Raw genomic sequence first — 18,756 nt, 5'->3', positions numbered from 1 at the left:
CAATACTTTAAATACATTATTCTGGGGGGGGGGGTGCCCTCATATACAGAACATCTTTATAATCAACTAATGGCTTGTAAAAAGCACTTTTTAAATGAACTTGGGTTTAAATTGTAGTTTCAGTTGCTCTTTTTGCTCTCCCACAATATTTTCCTCTTCCGATGAATAGCCAAACTGATTTTACTCAAATTTGATAAATTACTAGTGTGTTCACTTTTTCTATGGTATATTTCAAACAATACTGTAAATACAGCTAGAACTAAAAACTTCAGTAACAACTCAACTTTATTCTGTGCATTTATGCAAATAGAGGTCCAAAGAATAGTAGCCTAATCTCAGAGAAATCAGCGTAACAGAAAGCCTAAGCAGAAGGGAGGAACACACCAAACACCTTCACAGCACTGCTTACACCTGTAATGATCACAGAGAATGAAATAAGACAAAACATAGACCCAAGGTCCTGATACCATTTTAAACAAATCCCCAAAGCAGAATGCCTTCCAGATGTTTGAGAGACAACGTTGCATGCAGTATGTAGCACAAGTTGTAAAATCAGACACCAGTAGATTATGTAGTTTTTCTTTCAAGTGTTGTACCTCCCTCTGCTGCTGCACAGAATTCATCCTGGCAACTTGCCAGTGTGATAGGTCTCCATTTATTTTATTTACACTGTGTGAAATTATACAATGGGCCAGATCCTCAGGTGGGGCAAACTGGCACTGCTCCACTGAAGACAACGGAGCTATGCCGATTTACCACCAGCTGAGTATAAACTCTGCAGACAGAATTCAGTCTTTGATAAGTAATGACAGCCCTGATTCAGGAAAGCACTTAAAAAATTACATACAACACACAGAAGAACATGAATGTTGCCACTTTGAAAAGAGAGGACACAGAGCAGGACAAAAAACAAATTGCAAAAAATTTTAGACACTGACAGCTAAACAAATATTGAAACTGCACTAGATACATTACAAAATATTTACAATCTGGGGACTTTTATGGGGGTTTTTTGTTTGTTTTTTTAAAGAAAATCTGCATTTACTCTCACAAATTCTGAGTGAAATTCACTAGAGGTCTCTCTAAAGAATAGTTACTGTGTACCCAGAACATCTAGTTGGTTTAAGTACATTTTGTTTAAATGTACATTTTATCTTTGTTTATCTTTCTTCATTAGTGGAAAGATTTCTTTGACGTAATTCTGCATTTGCTCACAGAACTGTCCTAACCCAGGGTGTAATTTCAACAATCAGCCAACTCCAACACCAATAAAAAACTTTATTTTTTTAAACTTAAGCCAAGTTACCTCAATAACCAAGAATTTGTCTAGTTTATGAGAAAATGTTCAGAGTGAAATTAAATGAAGGTGCACATCAGAGTATGGTAGCTTCACTGTATGTCAGGGACAGGGTTTTAATTAACAGCTTGGTACTGAAGGAAGTTGATTGTAATTAGCATTATTTATATAGTTCCCCTTCTGTCAATATGCCTGATATAATAACAAAGGTTGAACACAGACTAATTTTACAATTCACTTTCTATGGGAGGTTAAATGATTCACAAAAATTAACTCTTGCTGGAATACAGTGTATGTCACAGTATTGTCAATGCTGTATAGATAAACCACCACTGTTTTGATTATCACTTTCAGCAGAGAAATGCCTTAATTATCTTTTTCCTGTAAAAATTTAACCTAGGAATACATTCAGAACTAGTTAAGTACCCTGCTGAATCAAGGTCTAAAAGCTTGTGCATAACCTCAGAAATGTGAGTAAGGCCCGCTCACATTTTTGAACTCACATGTCTAAGTACCCCTGGTGAATCAGGGCTTTGGTTACCAACTTTTTATTGAAAGAAACAGATCTGTTGATAGGACAAGTTTATTTTCTCCCATCTGTATTAAAAGAGTGATGACAGATATAAAAGATAAAGGGATATAGCTACAGTTGCCATTCTGGTTGGTCCCTCAGCAAACATCAAGGATTTAGGTCCTGATCCAAAACCTACTGAAATCAGTGGAAAGATTTCCATTGACTTCAATGAGCTTTGGATAAGGACCTTAACGGACACTAAGTTTGAACTTCTCTTGCACCCTACAAAGATGGTCCCTCCAGTAAAGGATTAAAAATAGTCCTGGGAAATATTCCAAGACTACACCTGTAGAAAACAAGAACCACTGTATCTTGAGATTATTGGGGCCTGATGAAAAATTGTGGAGGGAAATGTGAAATCTGAAGATTACAGGAGCTTTTTCTTCTTTTATGCTTTTGCAGTTCATTGTGATAGTCACAATGATACCTGCTCACAGTCACCTGACTGAATCAGACTACAATCTCATTCTCTCAGGGCAAGGTCTTGTGACTACTGCACAGTCTTACCCATGGAAATATAGCAGTTTGCATAGCAGTTACCAAAAATAAGATGAAAAAATAAGTTCTAACTAAATAAATGTTATAAAACAAGATAAATGAAGTCCAGTTTCCTCTTAGGTTACTGAGCCAGGAGGATTCTTTTCAGTAGCACCTAAGGGATTTATGAGCAGAATTGCACCGCAAGTCTTTAATTTATTGGGAAAAAAAATCAGTATCCTAATTCACAGTAGAGCTAACCAGGCACAACTCTGTAATAGCTCCCACCCACTATTTACCGGCATGGGCTGTTTACTCACTCATTCTTTCTCCAATGCAGGATTTTCTTGTCACATTATGTAAGCAGCAAGGGATTTTTCCTGCCCCAGATCAATGAAATGTTCCCCTTTTTATTTACCAATTCTGTAGTAAATGTAAAAGGAGGAATGGCACAAAACACTTTTTAGAGATGGAGAGCAACTACTGCTATAAACTGAAATGTCCATCTCACCTGTTGAGACTGCGCTGTAGTATTACAGGACCTACATCTTCCCTTTGGAGAACAAGCAGATATATTTGCAACATCCAGCCTTTTACAAGAGCTAATCCACATCTAATCTTGGGTTTCCTACTTCATTCTTACATGCATCTCATTAGACACTCGAGCGGTTGCATTCCAGAGCATCGCTTTTCCTGGCTCACTGTATCTGATTATGAGACAATATCATAGCAATTTGATTAGATTGAATGTTTTTTTATGGGGACTGCATTCCTAAGACTTCAGTTGTAAGTCAATCCAAATCTACTAGTAGCTTCATGTTTCTCAGCTGGTAGCACATGCAGTTTTCCCTTCCCTTTGGCTGCAGAATGAAAGATTCTTAATCAAAAGCAAACACGCTCCTTTCAAGGAATTTCACATTTCTCCCAGTGGGCATATATCCCACTGGCATTTTAGATTTTTGTTCACTTATATGCCCTGTAAATTTCCCCTTCAAAAGAGTTTCTGAGTTAAAAGAAGAACAAATTCTATGTGCCATGGAAAGCACAGATCCCACTATGTTACCATCATTTGTTTTGTTTTTTAAAAAAAAGATCTCATATTTAATATTGCCAACTCTCACCACTTTATTATGGAATTTGCAAGATTGGGTATTTTTCTTTAAGTCCAATCTCCTGGATCTATGTCACTACTTGAGAAGATCAGTTTTTTGTTGTCTGCCCACCCCCTCCCCCAATGAAAGTAAGCATCTAGCCCTCATGAATGTAGAGAAAAGCCTGAAAACATGAACCCTAAAGACAAAAAAAAAAAAAACAGAAGGCAAAGAAAAAGAACCCAAACCCAATGATTATTTAAAAAAAAAAAAGATTTTTAAACCAATCTCAATATTTCTGAATGGTCGAGGTTGACAATACTGCGGCTTCACCATGTAAAATGTCTTCATTTCTCAAGAGGTTAGTAACGTGATGCTGAGCCCTTCGCTTCCAGGATGAGAAGTTAATCCTGCCCAAATCAGAAGTGACTGTAAGTCGTTGCTATCTGATGGCTGTTTGGCATCATGTGTGAAATCAGTCGGATAGTTTCAGTTTAGTTATCAGTACACAAAAACCACCATCACCACAACTGGCACCAACTGACAGATGTTGGCAGCCAGAACAGAGGACTTTGGCCAATAGAATGCTCCCACGTCTATAAGTGGTTCTTTCCAAGTATTTTTGAGGGACAACAGTGTGAGGAAACTTGTACTGCTGCTGACTGACGCTCTACCCGTTCTAGGGACAAGCAGAGAAATTCAGTCTCGAGGGCTGTCAATATGGCATTGTTCAGACATACTAAATACACACAGGTCTTGAAGTGCTGTAATGAAACCTGTGTGTATAGCCCACAGAGTGCTCACTCCAGAATCGGTGCCTCATTGTCTTCTTTTTACGCAAAGATGGGGGTTAAGTGTTCTTATTTCTGGGTTTAACAAAAATGGCCAAGGGCCAGGCAATTATTTATAGTTTAATATAGACAAAAAAGCTATTGGATTCAGAAATGATTTCAAGGGAGACTGTGTTCTTGTTAGAAATGCTACATGAGGCTATTTCCACTGTTCAAAAAGGCCACTTAATACTGAAGGACAAACATCCACTGTGAAGGCAGACTGCTACAAAACAATGACACAGTGAGAAGCTTCAACTTTGAGTTTTTATTGCATTAAACCAACAATCAGTTCCAGAGAAAGGGATTATGGGAAAACAAATAGCTTTTTATAGGACAACATTTATTTTCCTACACAATTTTCTGCAGGGCAGCACAGCTTAGTTCTAAAACTAGCTCCCTCCTTAAAGGAGAAAAAAAGCAGACAGGATTATAATAAGCAATTCTCTCCCACAGTCTCCTTAAAAGCTATCAGAGACTCCACAATGGCTAATTGGCTGGATCTTCAGGTAAGAATTGTTCTGAGCTACACTGATCTTGGCCCTGCTGAGATCAGTGTTAACCCCCTGCCCATGATACAGAGTTATTACTGATGGCAACCACTCTACTTGCAGAGCTCCCATCTCAGAATGATCTATTTTAAAATGCCAGCAGCACTGGAAGGAACAGTACACTCTGATAGAAGACTACTGCTCTGGAGGCTGGAAGGTAAATCAGGCTATTAACCATGTCAGCCTGTTTCTGAATCCTGTCAGTCCGGAAGACATTCCCTGGCCTCCTCATAGAACCAACGCCACCACAGCAGTTTTCAATGCTCTACTATTAAGCTATACATTTGTCAGGAAATTATCATGGTCTGGCCTGTTTTCCATGATAATTCAAACTGAGGAGGGAAAAGTCTTATTTCTGTCAGAGCAACATTTAACTGCTAAGAGTTGCAAGTGGGAAATGCCGCTGCTACAGAAGGTTTTACAAATGGGAAATGTCTCCACAATACTATGGCAAGCATATAGCTTCATAGATTTGATTCACAAAACCGAGAACGTTCCCGTTTCTCAGAGAGGGACTTCTACAACTTCTCTCAGTGTGACCCTTCTTCAGCACTGACGCTTGCTTCACAATCTGAACTTTCTGAACACCTCAAGCAGCTGGATTTATTTATTTTTTATTAAAACAACCTTCCACAAAAATATCTCCTCCTTTCACCCCAAAGTGGCATCTGATATATTCACTTCCCACATCCTATATTCTAGCTGTATAATTTATTTCAGGTATTTCAGAACTTAACATTTTTCAGCTTAAATTACTTTCCAAAGTTCAGGAACTGTTTTTGCAATTCACATCACTGTGGTCATTTCAATACGGATGCAAGTTATCAACTGCACTTATCAATACAGACCAATCAGACAACACTGATTTCTGAAAAAGTTAGAAAACAAGTTCATAGTCAATGCTGGCTTTATACAACAAAGGAAAACGGGCATTTATATTTTCTCTTTGGTTCTGATTTTTGTTTTATTTTCTTCGGGTGGTTTTAATGGTGGTTATATATGAATAGATGTTGAATCTGATCACAGCATAAACATTGTCTTATATATTATGCATGTTAGCCCAAGTCTTAGTCATGGACCTTTCTTGAAAAGTCACCCCCATCAGGTCAAACACAGCTGTGCAGGGACCAGGTGGAGACCCTAAAACTAATTTCATTTGTACGTAAAGACACTTACGAAACCACCAAGTTGGGATACCAAGTTTTGCTTTGGACTATTATGAACATAAGGGCTGTATGAAGTTTGCATCCAGATCTGGATCCAAATTTCCCCAACATGCAGAGGCCTTTTGATGACTCGTGTAACTTAAAACCAACATAGGTCTCCTGAGGTGGTGAATACATCAGCCTGCTGCACTGCCTGGCACCCAGGAAATGACTTTTAAAGCCAAAAGGTGCTTATGAGACTAAGAAGATTTTCCACACATAAACCCAAAAGCTGTGGGCAGCACACACAGGTAAGAACTCCAGTAGCTAAATGTGAACACTGCTTATTTGTTTCATTAATCTGTTAAATAGAATTCTGCCAACCCTGCCAGCTGCAGTACTCCACGGTTCTAATGACACTAAGAATAGAGGAATCCTCAGCATCTGATCAATCCATCTATAGCACAGCTTGGAAATATACAATTTACAAAACAATCGATAATGACCTCTGTAACAGAGAGGGAAATAAAATCTCATTCTTCTTGCCTAGTCTCAAATTCTTCGGGCAATTAAAACATTTTAAATCCTGCTGAGGACACAAAATTACTCAAGATAGTTAAGTCCAAAGCTGACCGCAAAGATTTATAAAGGGATCTCACAAAACTGGGTGACTGGGAGACAAAATGGGAGATGAAATTCAATGATGATAAATGCAAAGTAATGTACATTGGAAAACATAATGCCAAGTACACATCAGGGCCGCCCGGGGGGGGGCAAGTGCGGCAATTTGCCCCAGGCCCTGGGCCCTGCAGAGGCCCCCACGAGAGTTTTTCAGGGCCCCTGGAACGGGGTCCTTCACTCGCTCTGGGGGCCCCGGAAAACTCTCGCAGGGCCCGGGCCCCCAGAGCTTCTTCCACTCTGGGTCTTCGGCGGCAATTCAGCGGCGGGGGGTCCCTCCACTCTGGGACCCGCCGCCGAAGACCCTAGGCCCCCGGAATCCTCTGGGTGGCCCTGCTACACACAAAAAATCATGGGGTCTACATTACCTGTTATCACTCAAGAAAGATTTTGGAGTCATCATGATTAGTTCTTTGAAAACATCTGCTCAATGTGCAGCGGCAGTCAAAAAGGCTAACAATGTTAGGAACTATTAGGAAAGGGATAGATAATAAGACAGAAAATACCATAATGCCTCCACTATATAAATCCATGGTATGCCCAAACCTTGAATACCACGTGCAGTTCTGGTCACCCCAGCTCAAAACTGGAAAAAGTACAGAGAAGGGAAACAAAAATTATTAGGGCTTCCATCTGAGGAGAGATTTAAAACACTGGGACTGTTCATCTTGGAAAAGATGATTGAGGAGGGGGGATATGACAGAGATCTATAAAAAGAGAGAATGACGTGGAGAAAGTGAATAAGGAAGTGTTATTTACCCCTTCGCATACCACAAGACCCAGGGTCACCCAATGAAATTAATAGGCAGCAGATTTAAAACAAACATAAGGAAGAATTTCTGCACAGAACACATGGTCAACCTGTGGAACTCGTTACCAGGAGATATTGTGAAGGACAAAATTATAACTGGGTTCAAAAAAGAATTAGATAAGTTCATGGAAAATAGGTCCATTAATGGCTATTAGCCAAAATGGTCCAGTATGCAACCCCATGCTCTTGGTGTCCCTAATCCTCTGATTGCCAGAAGCTGGGACTGGATGACAGGAGATGGATCACTCAGCAATTGTCTTGTTCATTCCCTTTGAAACATCTTGCCCCGGCCACTGACAGAAAACAGGATACTGGGCTAGATGGACTGTTGGTCTGACCTAGTATGGCTGTTCTTATGACAGTACATTTGGCCATTTGTGTTTCTGTAGATGTGAGGGGGGATGTAAATAAGATGTAAATTAGATCAGGCTCCTTGATGTAAATAAGATCAGGCTAACATGAGAAACATGGCCCTAAATAATGGTGTCATTCTCAGGACAAAAAGAAGAACAGGAGTACTTGTGGCACCTTAGAGACTAACAAATTTATTAGAGCATAAGCTTTTGTGGACTACAGCCCACTTCTTCGGATGCATATATAGATTCTCAGGACACATGTTTCAGATGTAAGGTATGACTGTCTCAAAGAATGAGAATTACACTGGTTCTGTGGTCTTCCTTATGTGAACATGTTCTTACATGATGTCAAAAATAAAGCCACCTGACTCTTTCGCTCTCTCTCTGAAAGAATTCTGCCAATCCTGGTTATCCCGACTAACTAGAGATTGTTTCATGCCATCTGGTTCAGTTTTTTAAGAGCATAGTGAGATTTAAAGATAGGAAACAGAGTGTTTTTATTATTAAGTAAGTTAACACAGAGTACCTGTTGTAATTCTGTTTTAGTTAACTGAGGTATAAATTTGGCCCATTTTTTCTAAAACACTAAAATGCACAAGACTTGTTTTTAAAACGTACTTATCCAATACAGAAAACAAATATGATCATGATGTAAATAGTGGTGTAATTAACATAGCAGGGCTACATTAGGTATAAAATTCAGGTTTAAGTAGTAAAATAGTATACTTGCAACGAATTGCCATACAGTGGGTACTGAAAAAAAAAATGCAACATAACGTCCGCCATCATTCATGCCATCCTAAATGTTTGCCTATTAGCATCCATGACAACTTCACTTGCTTACATAACATCTGGATTTCACGCCATGTGAACATCATTTTGCCACACAGTGGAGGTAAATCTGTCACTTTTGGATTCCCCTTGAAGACAACTGATTAACAGTAGTTTATTAATCTTTGACACCAAGTCAATACCCTTGACAAGTTGCACTTATTATGTGTCACTGATAGAAATTCTGAGATCTGAAATCTTTATTCATGTGATGGAATCTAGACAGGGAGCCTGACCTACAGGAGGAGAGTAGAGGCAGAAGGTACTTGAACTACAACTCCCATGAGGCACTGCAGTAGCATAGGTAGACACAGATTAATGTCAAACTGAAAAAAAATGTGATATTTTGATTCAGGTAACAAACTGAAAATGTTTTGATTTGGATCAACCCAACCTGAAACAAAATATTTAATTTAGATTTTTTCCAATGGAAACTTGAACATTTTTGGCAAATTTCCATTAAAAAAAATTTCAAATTCAGGAAAAATACATTTTTCTCTGAAAAAACATTTCAACAGATAATTCTCGACCCGCTGAAATGTACATTCTTTACAAACGTGGGAAACTTCACTGAGTTCTATAGGTGTATAACGGAGGGCACAATATAGCCCTATAGCTTTTATTAGAGCTGTCAAGCGATTAACAAAAAAGTAATCACAATTAATCACACTGGTAAACAATAAAAGAATACCATTTATTTACATATTTTTGGATGTTTTCTACATTTTCAAATATATTTATTTCAATTACAACATAGAATACAAAGTATACACTGCTCACTTTATATGTATTTTTATTACAAATATTTGCACTGTAAAAAACAAAAAAGAAATAGTATTTTTCAATTCACCTCCTACACATACTGTGGTGCAATCTCTTTGTCATGAAAGTTGAACTTACAAATGTAGAATTATGTACAAAAAATAACCGAATTCAAAAATAAAACAATGTAAAACTTTAGAGCCTACAAATCCACTCAGTCCTATTTCTTGTTCAGCCAATCACTCAGACAAACAAGTTTGTTTACATTTGCAGGAGATAATGTTGCCCGTTTCTTGTTCATAATGTCACCTGAAAGTGAGAGCAGGCATTCGCATGGCACTGTTGTAGCTGGTGTTGCAAGATATTTACGTGTCAGATGCACTAAAGATTCATATATCCCTTCAGGCTTCAACCACCATTTCAGAAGACATGCATCCATTCTGATGATAGCTTCTGCTCGATAACGATCCAAAGCAGTGTGGACTGATGCAAGGACAAGTCAGAGTCCTGCACTTAGGATGGAAGAATCCCATTCACTGTTACAGACTAGGGACTGAATGGCTAGGAAGCAGTTCTGCAGAAAAGGATCTAGGGGTTACAGTGGACGAGAAGCTGGATATGAGTCAACAGTGTGCCCTTGTTGCCAAGAAGGCTAATGGCATTTTGGCCTGTAGAAGTAGGGGCATTGCCAGCAGATCGAGGGACATGATCATTCCCCTCTATCGACATTGGTGAGGCCTCATCTGGAGTACTGTGTTCAGGTTTGGGCCCCACACTACAAGAAGGAGGTGGAAAAATTGGAAAGAATCCAGCAGAGGGCAACAAAAATGATTAGAAGGCTGGAGCACATGACTTATGAGGAGAGGCTGAGGGAAATGGGATTGTTTAATCTGCAGAAGAGAAGAATGAGGGGGGACTTGATAGCTGCTTTCAACTACCTGAAAGGGGGTTCCAAAGAGGATGGATATAGACTGTTCTCAGTGGTACCAGATGACAGAACCAGGAGTAATGGTCTCAAGTTGCAGTGAGGGAGGTTTAGGTTGGATATTAGGAAAACTTTTTCACTAGGAGGGTGGTGAAGCACTGGAATGGGTTACCTAGGGAGATGGTGGAATCTCCTTCCTTAGCGGTTTTTAAAGGCAGGCTTGACAAAGCCCTGGCTGGGATTTAGTTGGGAATTGGTCCTGCTTTGAGCAGGGGGTTGGACTAGATGACTTCCTGAGGTCCCTTCCAACTCTGATATTCTATGATTCTATGTTCATTTTCATCATCTGAGTCAGATTCCACCAGCAGAAGGCTGATTTTCTTCTTTGGTGGTTCGGGTTCTGTAGTTTCCGGATCGGAGTGTTGCTCTTATAAGACATCTGAAAGCATGCTCCACACCCCATCCCGACCATATTTTGGAAGGCACTTTAGATTCTTAAACCTTGGGTCGAGTGCTGTAGCTATCCTTAGAAATTTCACATTGGTACCTTCTTTGCGTTTTGCCAAATCTGCTGTGAAAGTGTTCTTAAAATGAACATGTGCTGGGTCATCATCCGAGTCTGCTATAACATGAAATATATGGTAGAATGTGGGTAAAACAGAACAGGAGACATACAATTCTCCCCCAAGGAATTGTCACAAATTTAATTAACGCATTATTTTTTTAATGAGTGTCATCAGCATGGAAGCATGTTCTCTGGAATGGTGGTCGAAGCATGAAGGGGCATATGAATGTTTAGCATATCTGGCATGTAAATACCTTGCAACGCCGGCTACAAAAGTGCCATGTGAATGCCTGCTCTCTCTTTCAGGTGACATTGTAAATAAGCGGTCAGCAATATCTCCCGTAAATGTAAACAAGTTTGTTTGTCTTAGCAATTGGCTAAACAAGAAGTAGGACTGAGTGGACTTGTAGGCTCTAAAGATTTACATTGTTTTGTTTTTGAGTGCAGTTATGCAACAACAAAAAATCTACATTTGTAAGTTACACTTTCACAATTAAGAGATTGCACTACAGTACTTGAATGAGGTGAACTGAAAAATACTATTTCTTTTATCATTTTTACAGTGCAAATATTTGTAATAAAAATAATATAAAGTGAGCACTGTACACTTTGTATTCTGTGTTGTAATAGAAATCAATAGATTTGAAAATGTAGAAAAACATCCACAAATATTTAATAAATTTCAATTGGTATTTTATTGTTTAACGGTGTGATTAATCACAATTAATTTTTTGAGTTAATCACGTGAGTTAACTGTGATTAATCGACAGCCCTAATTTTTACCCTCCCAACAGATAAATCCACACAATGTGTACTTATTAATTTCTATCATTAGTCTCTCTACACAAACTTTTTTCCAACTGTACCTTCTCTCCTCTTTACCATCACAAAATAACATTAAAAAATTAAGCAAAAAAGCAGTATAACAGCAGCATATAAAAATCAATTTAAATGATTGAAATTTTCATTAATTTGATAAACAAGTGACTAACCAACCCCATGTCAGATTACTTTAGCATCTTAACTATTCTGTATTAAAACTGCAAAAACCAAGATGTATTCTTGCAAGCATTCTTCATGCACACACTAACTCACCTCCCATTTCCTTTAGCAGAGCCATCCTGTCCATTAATCTGCAAAGTCCATCTTAGAGAAATTTAAAAGGAGTAGACCAAGCACAGCTGGTTGAAGTTTTGCAATATTGATTTTTTTTTTTAATAAAAGTGTTCACCAACATTTGTAAAATTGCCAATAGCCCTACAGCTGGTCCAAAAACGGAGGGGGGGGGGAATATTCAATAAAAAATCATCAAAAGCCCAAAACACAATTTTTAAGGGGTTGGGGAAGGGTTCAAAATGTCAATCAAACTAGAACTGAGGAGGGAATCATAGGATGGTGGAGATGGTGTTGTCAAACCAGCTGATTCATCCCACCATTATTGAGGATGCCAACCTATCAAAGCATCCACACAGCAGCAGCCTTATTTTCAATCTCCCAGGAAAAAAACAAAAAAAGAGAGAGAAATAACGGGGGAGGGATTGTAAAATCATCATACTAGAACAAAACCCCTCACTAACTAACTAAATTAACTTTTTATTTGAATTTGCAAAAATGACAAAGTTGCTGATTATTTTTAACATGAGGCTTTTCATAGCAAACAAACCAGAGCTCCCTCCTCTCCAATTAGGGCTCAATCTTGCAACTGCTGTACATATGCAATTGCCAGTGAACTCAGTGGCAGCTGTGGATACAGTATGGACTAGCTCTTCTCTTTGAGAATCTAAACCCTTCTGATCATTTTCCTAAATGTGGCAGAAAGAAATATGCTGCAGCAAACAGAACATATCCTTTGACCTTCAGTTATCACAGTTGTGGCGCACAGGTTAAGTTCTCTCTTACTGTGAGAGATACAATCACTTGATTCCCTCTCCTTGCCATGCCCCACTAGATCTCAGCAGTCATGTTTGAGCCACCTCTATCAGCTCACAGTGCTATGGGAAATAAAGGTTTCACACAAAAAGAGTTGTTCTCAGCCCTGACAATTAATTTCAAGATAAGGAGACAGGCGTTTTTTTATGTGAATTGATACCAACTATCTAGATTCAGAAACAGATATAGCCTTCTAGTGATATTGGTAGAAATATCAATGTGTAAAAATACACTTAATTTGTCTTCATTATTAAACAATTTTTTTTTCTCTTTCTCTCCTGGAAATGTTAAAAGCCCACTAAAAACACAGTGATGTCAGGAGCCACTTGGCACTCTCATTGGTAGTCTTAGCAAGGAATTAATAGGCATGAAAAATGAACTACACTCAGATCAGGGAAGATGCAATTTGGAAGAGCAGCATGAGAAAATTTGTACTTGTTCCGTGGCTAAATGGAAGACCTCAATCTGTAGTGCTGTTCTTTTAATTTTTCAAGAGTATGACATTCTTACACTTACACACACACACACACACACAGCACTGTTTATTCTCACACATACACACGAACACACAGACACTGCATTGTTTATTCTACTGAGTAAGCTTTTTAAGTCTAGTCAATGGAAGGTAACAGATCCCTTCAAAGTAGGATCTCAGGTCTTAGAAGCTATTTCTAGGTAATTTCCTTTCAAATCAGTAATGAACAGGCCTTGCTAATTACCATATTGTTCAATTCCCTGCAATTTATGACTCACTAATATGAAGAGACTTGTACTGTCATAACTACTTCGTAGTTTGATACTGCTCTACCAAGACCCTCCGACCCCATATAATAACAATTGTGCTACCCCAACCCTATCAATCACACCCTATAGGGTTGGTTCCCAGAGAAGGGGGTATGAAAAAGGATGGAATGAGCTTGGTGCAGCCACCAATATACTGTAAAATAGTTAACAATTCTCCACTGGGAAAATCTAATGGAAGCCCAAGTTAGAAAATTTTATCTCTATTTGGAGAAATTGGAAATGTATATGTCTCATCTTCAGTATGTCAATGCTATTGCCTCGGCAGTCTCCCAAAGATCAAGGCGAATGGAAATCAATGCTGCTGCCTTATTAGGAAACACAAATCAACGACTTGGTGACTTTGTAAAAACCCCTCTGTCACTTTGATCTTTTGGTGCCAAGCATTTCCACAGATTCATTACTGTGCATTGTTATGTTTTAGGAAGAAATCTCCAATACAATTGTATTTTTTAAAAGTAACAAACTGGCACCCAACATCTTTACCTGCACTGTCTGGGAAGCTAAGCTGGGCAAATGGAAGAGGGGAGACTCTCATGTATTGACAGTTGTTTTGCCTTTAAAATGATGTCCTCTGCTCTGATTATGTGGTACAGATTTCAATTAAGTTCAATCAAGATTTGAGGCGATGGCACTGCTTTGTCACTCTGGAAGCAGGTACACTCCAGAACATCCTACAAGTTAAACAAATACAGGGGGGAAAAACAATACTAACCTGGGTCTCCAAGCCGGTGTAGGGACGGGGTGGCTGGTCCTGTAAAAAGAAAGCAGAAGGAAATTGTGACAGTCTATACCATTATGTTCACCACTTTTACAAGACTACAATACATTTTGTACAGAGTATGCCTTATGAGGTATTTAAAAACTCATAATCTGCTGAACATTATTGTCCTGGTAAATTGTATACACATATACAAAATCTCATGTATAAAATATTCTACTGTATAACATTGTTATAACATGTTCCAAGTTTAGAAAAGCAGGCACAAACCAATCTTTTAGAGACAAAAGAAACACTGGCACCCAGCCAGATATCGGCATAATCAAATGGATTATGATGGATTATCACCACGTTTATCCTCCATTCTTTGGCAGGAAAAAGGGTGCAAGCAAGAACTTTACATATTAGCAATGAAAACAGCTGCAGGTCCAGTGTAATCAGACTGGCTGTCACCTGAACCCCAGCTGGCGATAATCCTCAAGAAATGGAGAATGGTATAAGAATAGAGGGGACCGCCTCACCTCTGTCCCCCCATCTCCACTCATGGCAGCTACAAAACTCTTGAAAGACAAAGGAAGCATCACTGAACTGGGGAAGAGGTGCTGGCTGGAAGGCTTTTCGGCCAGTACAGACTGCTGTAAGCATATAATGAGATAAAACCTTTGCTTTGAATCCATTTAGCTTGCTAAATTAGGTATTAGTTTGCGATTTATCTTTTTATTTTCTTTGTAACCAATTCTGACTTTTATGACTCATTACTTGTAGTCACTTAAAATCTATCTTTCTATAGTTAATAAATTTGTTTTATTCCTTTATCTAAACGAGTGTGTGTTTGGATTGAAGTGTTTGGAAACCACCACCTGAGATAACAGGGTCTGTGCATATCATTTTCCTTTGATGAAAGGATGGACTTTCTATGAGTTTGCATTGTCCAGTAGAATGCTGGGCAGTACAAGATGCACATTTCTGGGGGGACAAGGCTGGGACTGGGAATTTCTTGGTGTCACTCTGCAATATAATTCATGAGTGGCTAGCAGAGCATTCATGTAACATAACTGCGAGTGATTTTGCACCCTGGAGGCTGTGTGTGAGCAGCATCAGAAGTGGTGGCTCTTATAGCAAAGCAATGTAAAAGGCATCCCAAGCTGGACAGCAAAAGGGACACAGCTGTTCTGTAGCATCCCTGGGGAATGTCACAGAAATAGACAGTCTTCAGCATACTGAGAAGATGGGACTTTTTTAAGCTGTTATTGACTAGGCAAGATGACACCAAAGAAACAAGTGTTTACTCTAGCACAGACTTCTCAAATGTTATCGTCTTAAGATAGCGTACCTTTCATATACACCTCTCTTCCACTCCCACACAAAGCATATGCCAGCTATAATATTTGGTTGCGTGGGATAAAAGTAATATTAGAAGAGTATTAGGGAGACCACATAGGTTTCAGAATAGACTCAGGGTCATATGAGGCACTTATATCATTGATCTCCTATTTTGGTTTTCATATTTTTCCTGCTCTGTTCTATTTTTACATTGCAATACAATTGATCTGTGTGTCTTTAAAGTTTTTGAGCTCTTTCAGAAAGTTAACTGGAGACTTTGGCAATGTGTAGAGCTGGTTGGAGAACTGAAAACCTTTCACACAAAATATTTGTGATTATGCCCATTTTTTCATCAAAATTTCATTCTGATGATCCAAGTAGCTTTAATAATGTGTCATTATATTTAAGTAAATAGTTCTAGCTTTGTAGTGTATATCTTCTTTTGTGTACAAAGTAAGAACTCTTATCTCAACTTGGTTAGGGGTCCAAAGCTTATTAAAGAACTCCTAAATACTAAAGCACAAAAAATGTCCATATGGCCAGTTAATTAACAGGTCCTAAGAAAAAGATAATATCCTTGCAAGAAGCTACATCAGGAGTAGGCTTTGCAGAATTAGATGTGGGGTTTTTATATAATTTTGGAAGATAGTATTTATGTCGATTTTTAAGCATTTGCTTTGATTTTTATCAATTTAAATGTTCACCGTTGAGCAAAATTATGTGGTGAGCATTTTATTCCACTTATTTTGAAGCATTTTCTCCAAAATTTTAAATTTTCATAGTTGTGAAAAATTATGGGGAGATCATGAAACAATTAATTAGAGTAGGTTTTGAGATTCAAAAATTTAAAACTTTATAGATGTTAAAACACAAATTGTAAACATCACATGTCAAAGTATACAAAGTAAATATCTTTAAATCAAACTAAGTTCTCTTCTTACTTTGCCTATTTGTAAATTTCAGTTATCATTGGAAATATTTTTTCCTCGGTTTCAAACCCAATCATTAGTGTTTTGGGACTAGATCTCAAACAAAATATTTAAAGAAACGTCTTTTAAAGTACAAAGGTACACTTTAAAAGCTTCAGTCCTGCTGGCCCAAGGTATTACTGCAGGGTCTCACTTTCTATAGCATCCTGTTTAATTGGAAAAGCTAACGAAGTGGAACCAGGTCAATGGTGCTTTCTCTTTAATCCATCACGTCTGTCGAAATTAGAAGTAGGGTAAATTCTGGCCTGTCAGATTATAAGGCCCCTGGGAATAAGAGTTTTAATATCCCAGGATACTTCAGCTAAATGTGATTTTTTCCCCCCCGCAGAACCACAGTATGTAACAAGTAGCTAGCTTCCTTCCTTTCCCCCTAAAGACTACACAAAATGCAGTTAACATTTGCATGTGACCATAGCCAGTTTTTGGTTTAATACATTTTTTATTACTGTACTAATGAAGGGGCCTTTTAATAAGCCCAGAATGAAGATTACCAGTTCAGTACAGAGATGCCTTGTAGCCAACTGCCTTTCTTTTTCCCCAAGCAATAAATAAGTTATGTGATATCTGCCAGCAGTTTATGCACAGCTGAGAAGTATCAAAAAGTCTTACCTCTAATCCAACATCTAGTGATCTTATCAACATATTCAAACACTGAATATAGCTACTGCTCACACATGGATGTTATCTGACCACAGACCAAATGATACTAAGAGTTGTAGGATGTGCAGAAACATGGATGGTATCCACTAATGATTTCACTCAGCTAAATTAGACAGGGATCTTATTTAGTGAAAAAACCTCTTGTGAAGATTGGCCCCCTATTTTCTCAAAAGGAAATGATCCAGATACACTAGACACTGAATACATGCATTTATTGTGCTCATCTGTTATGGACTCAGGAGATTAAATTAATTCCTTGTGTGCCTCGATTCTAAGGAAGTGATGCCAGCAATGAAATCAAGCCCAGAGACTATAAAGTACCTCTCGTCTCTTAAGTGAAGGGATCAATTGTTAATTTGGTCAGAATGTGTCTCGATTGTTCTGATTTTTTTCCCTCTGGGAGATCTACACCAAATCAGAGACACCAACACTATTGAATAGTGTGTATGTGCGTGTGAGAGAGAATCCAAAAATAACTTTCTAAAGGTAGTAACAGCAAATTATTACTTTTCCAATACAATGGCTCAGCTGTACAGATTTCCCTTTGGGATATCATCTGGATTTTCTTATTCACTGCCAGCCACATTGCAGACGATAGCTTTTTCAAAATGTGTTGTTGGTTCTTCAGTTAGAACCACAGCATCCTGAAAGGGTCCAGGGGATTCCTGTAATAGATAAAAAGCGACAAAGAGTCCTGTGGCACCTTATAGACTAACAGACGTATTGGAGCATAAGATTTCGTAGGTGAATACCCTGTTCGTCAGATGCATGTAGTGGAAATTTCAAGAGGCAGGTAAAAATATGTAGGAGATAACGAGGTTAGTTCAATCAGGGAGGATGAGGCCCTCTTCTAGCAGTTGAGGCGTGAACACCAAGGGAGGAGAAACTGCTTTTGTAGTTGGCTAGCCATTCACAGTCTTCGTTTAATCCTGAGCTGATGGTGTCAAATTTGCAAAAGAACCGAAGCTCAGCAGTTTCTCTTTGAAGTCTGGTCCTCAAATTTTTTTGCTGCAGGATGGCTATCTTTAAATCTGCTATTGTGTGTCCAGGGAGATTGAAGCATTCTCCTACAGGTTTTTGTACATTCAGTTCATTTGCAAATTTGACACCATCAGCTCAGGACTAAACAAAGACTGTGTGACAGACCCAGACTAGTGGGGTACAGGAGTCTGGTAGAGGGCAAATATACTGGTCACTGGATGAGTAGTTTTCTGTTCCCTGAGTGACCAGAGCAGGGACTGCACTAGAGTAATCAGGAACCTGCTAGAACCAGTTAAGGCAGGCAGGCTAATTAGGACACCTGGAGCCATTTAAGAAGAAACTTCTAGAATCAATTAAAGCAGGCTAATCAGGGCACCTGGGTTTTAAAAAGGAGCTCACTTCAGTTGGTGGTGGGAGTGTGAGGAGCTGGGAGCAAGAGGCGCAAGGAGCTGAGAGTGA

At 38.7% G+C, this 18,756-nt stretch overlaps 1 protein-coding gene across 1 annotated transcript in view; it reads right to left on the bottom strand.

The window, feature by feature from the left end:
* Window positions 1–18,756, bottom strand: part of XYLT1 (xylosyltransferase 1) — a 321,898-nt gene that overhangs the window by 222,895 nt on the left and 80,247 nt on the right. The window contains exon 2 of the mRNA XM_054042319.1: window positions 14,339–14,377. Coding sequence (XP_053898294.1) covers window positions 14,339–14,377 — 39 coding nt within the window. The remainder of the gene's footprint in view (window positions 1–14,338; window positions 14,378–18,756) is intronic.

Source organism: Malaclemys terrapin, chromosome 10, assembly GCF_027887155.1.
Source record: "Malaclemys terrapin pileata isolate rMalTer1 chromosome 10, rMalTer1.hap1, whole genome shotgun sequence".
Taxonomy (NCBI): domain Eukaryota; kingdom Metazoa; phylum Chordata; order Testudines; family Emydidae; genus Malaclemys; species Malaclemys terrapin.
Note: the sequence above shows the minus strand (reverse complement) of the source record. Positions and strands in the feature narration are given on the sequence as shown.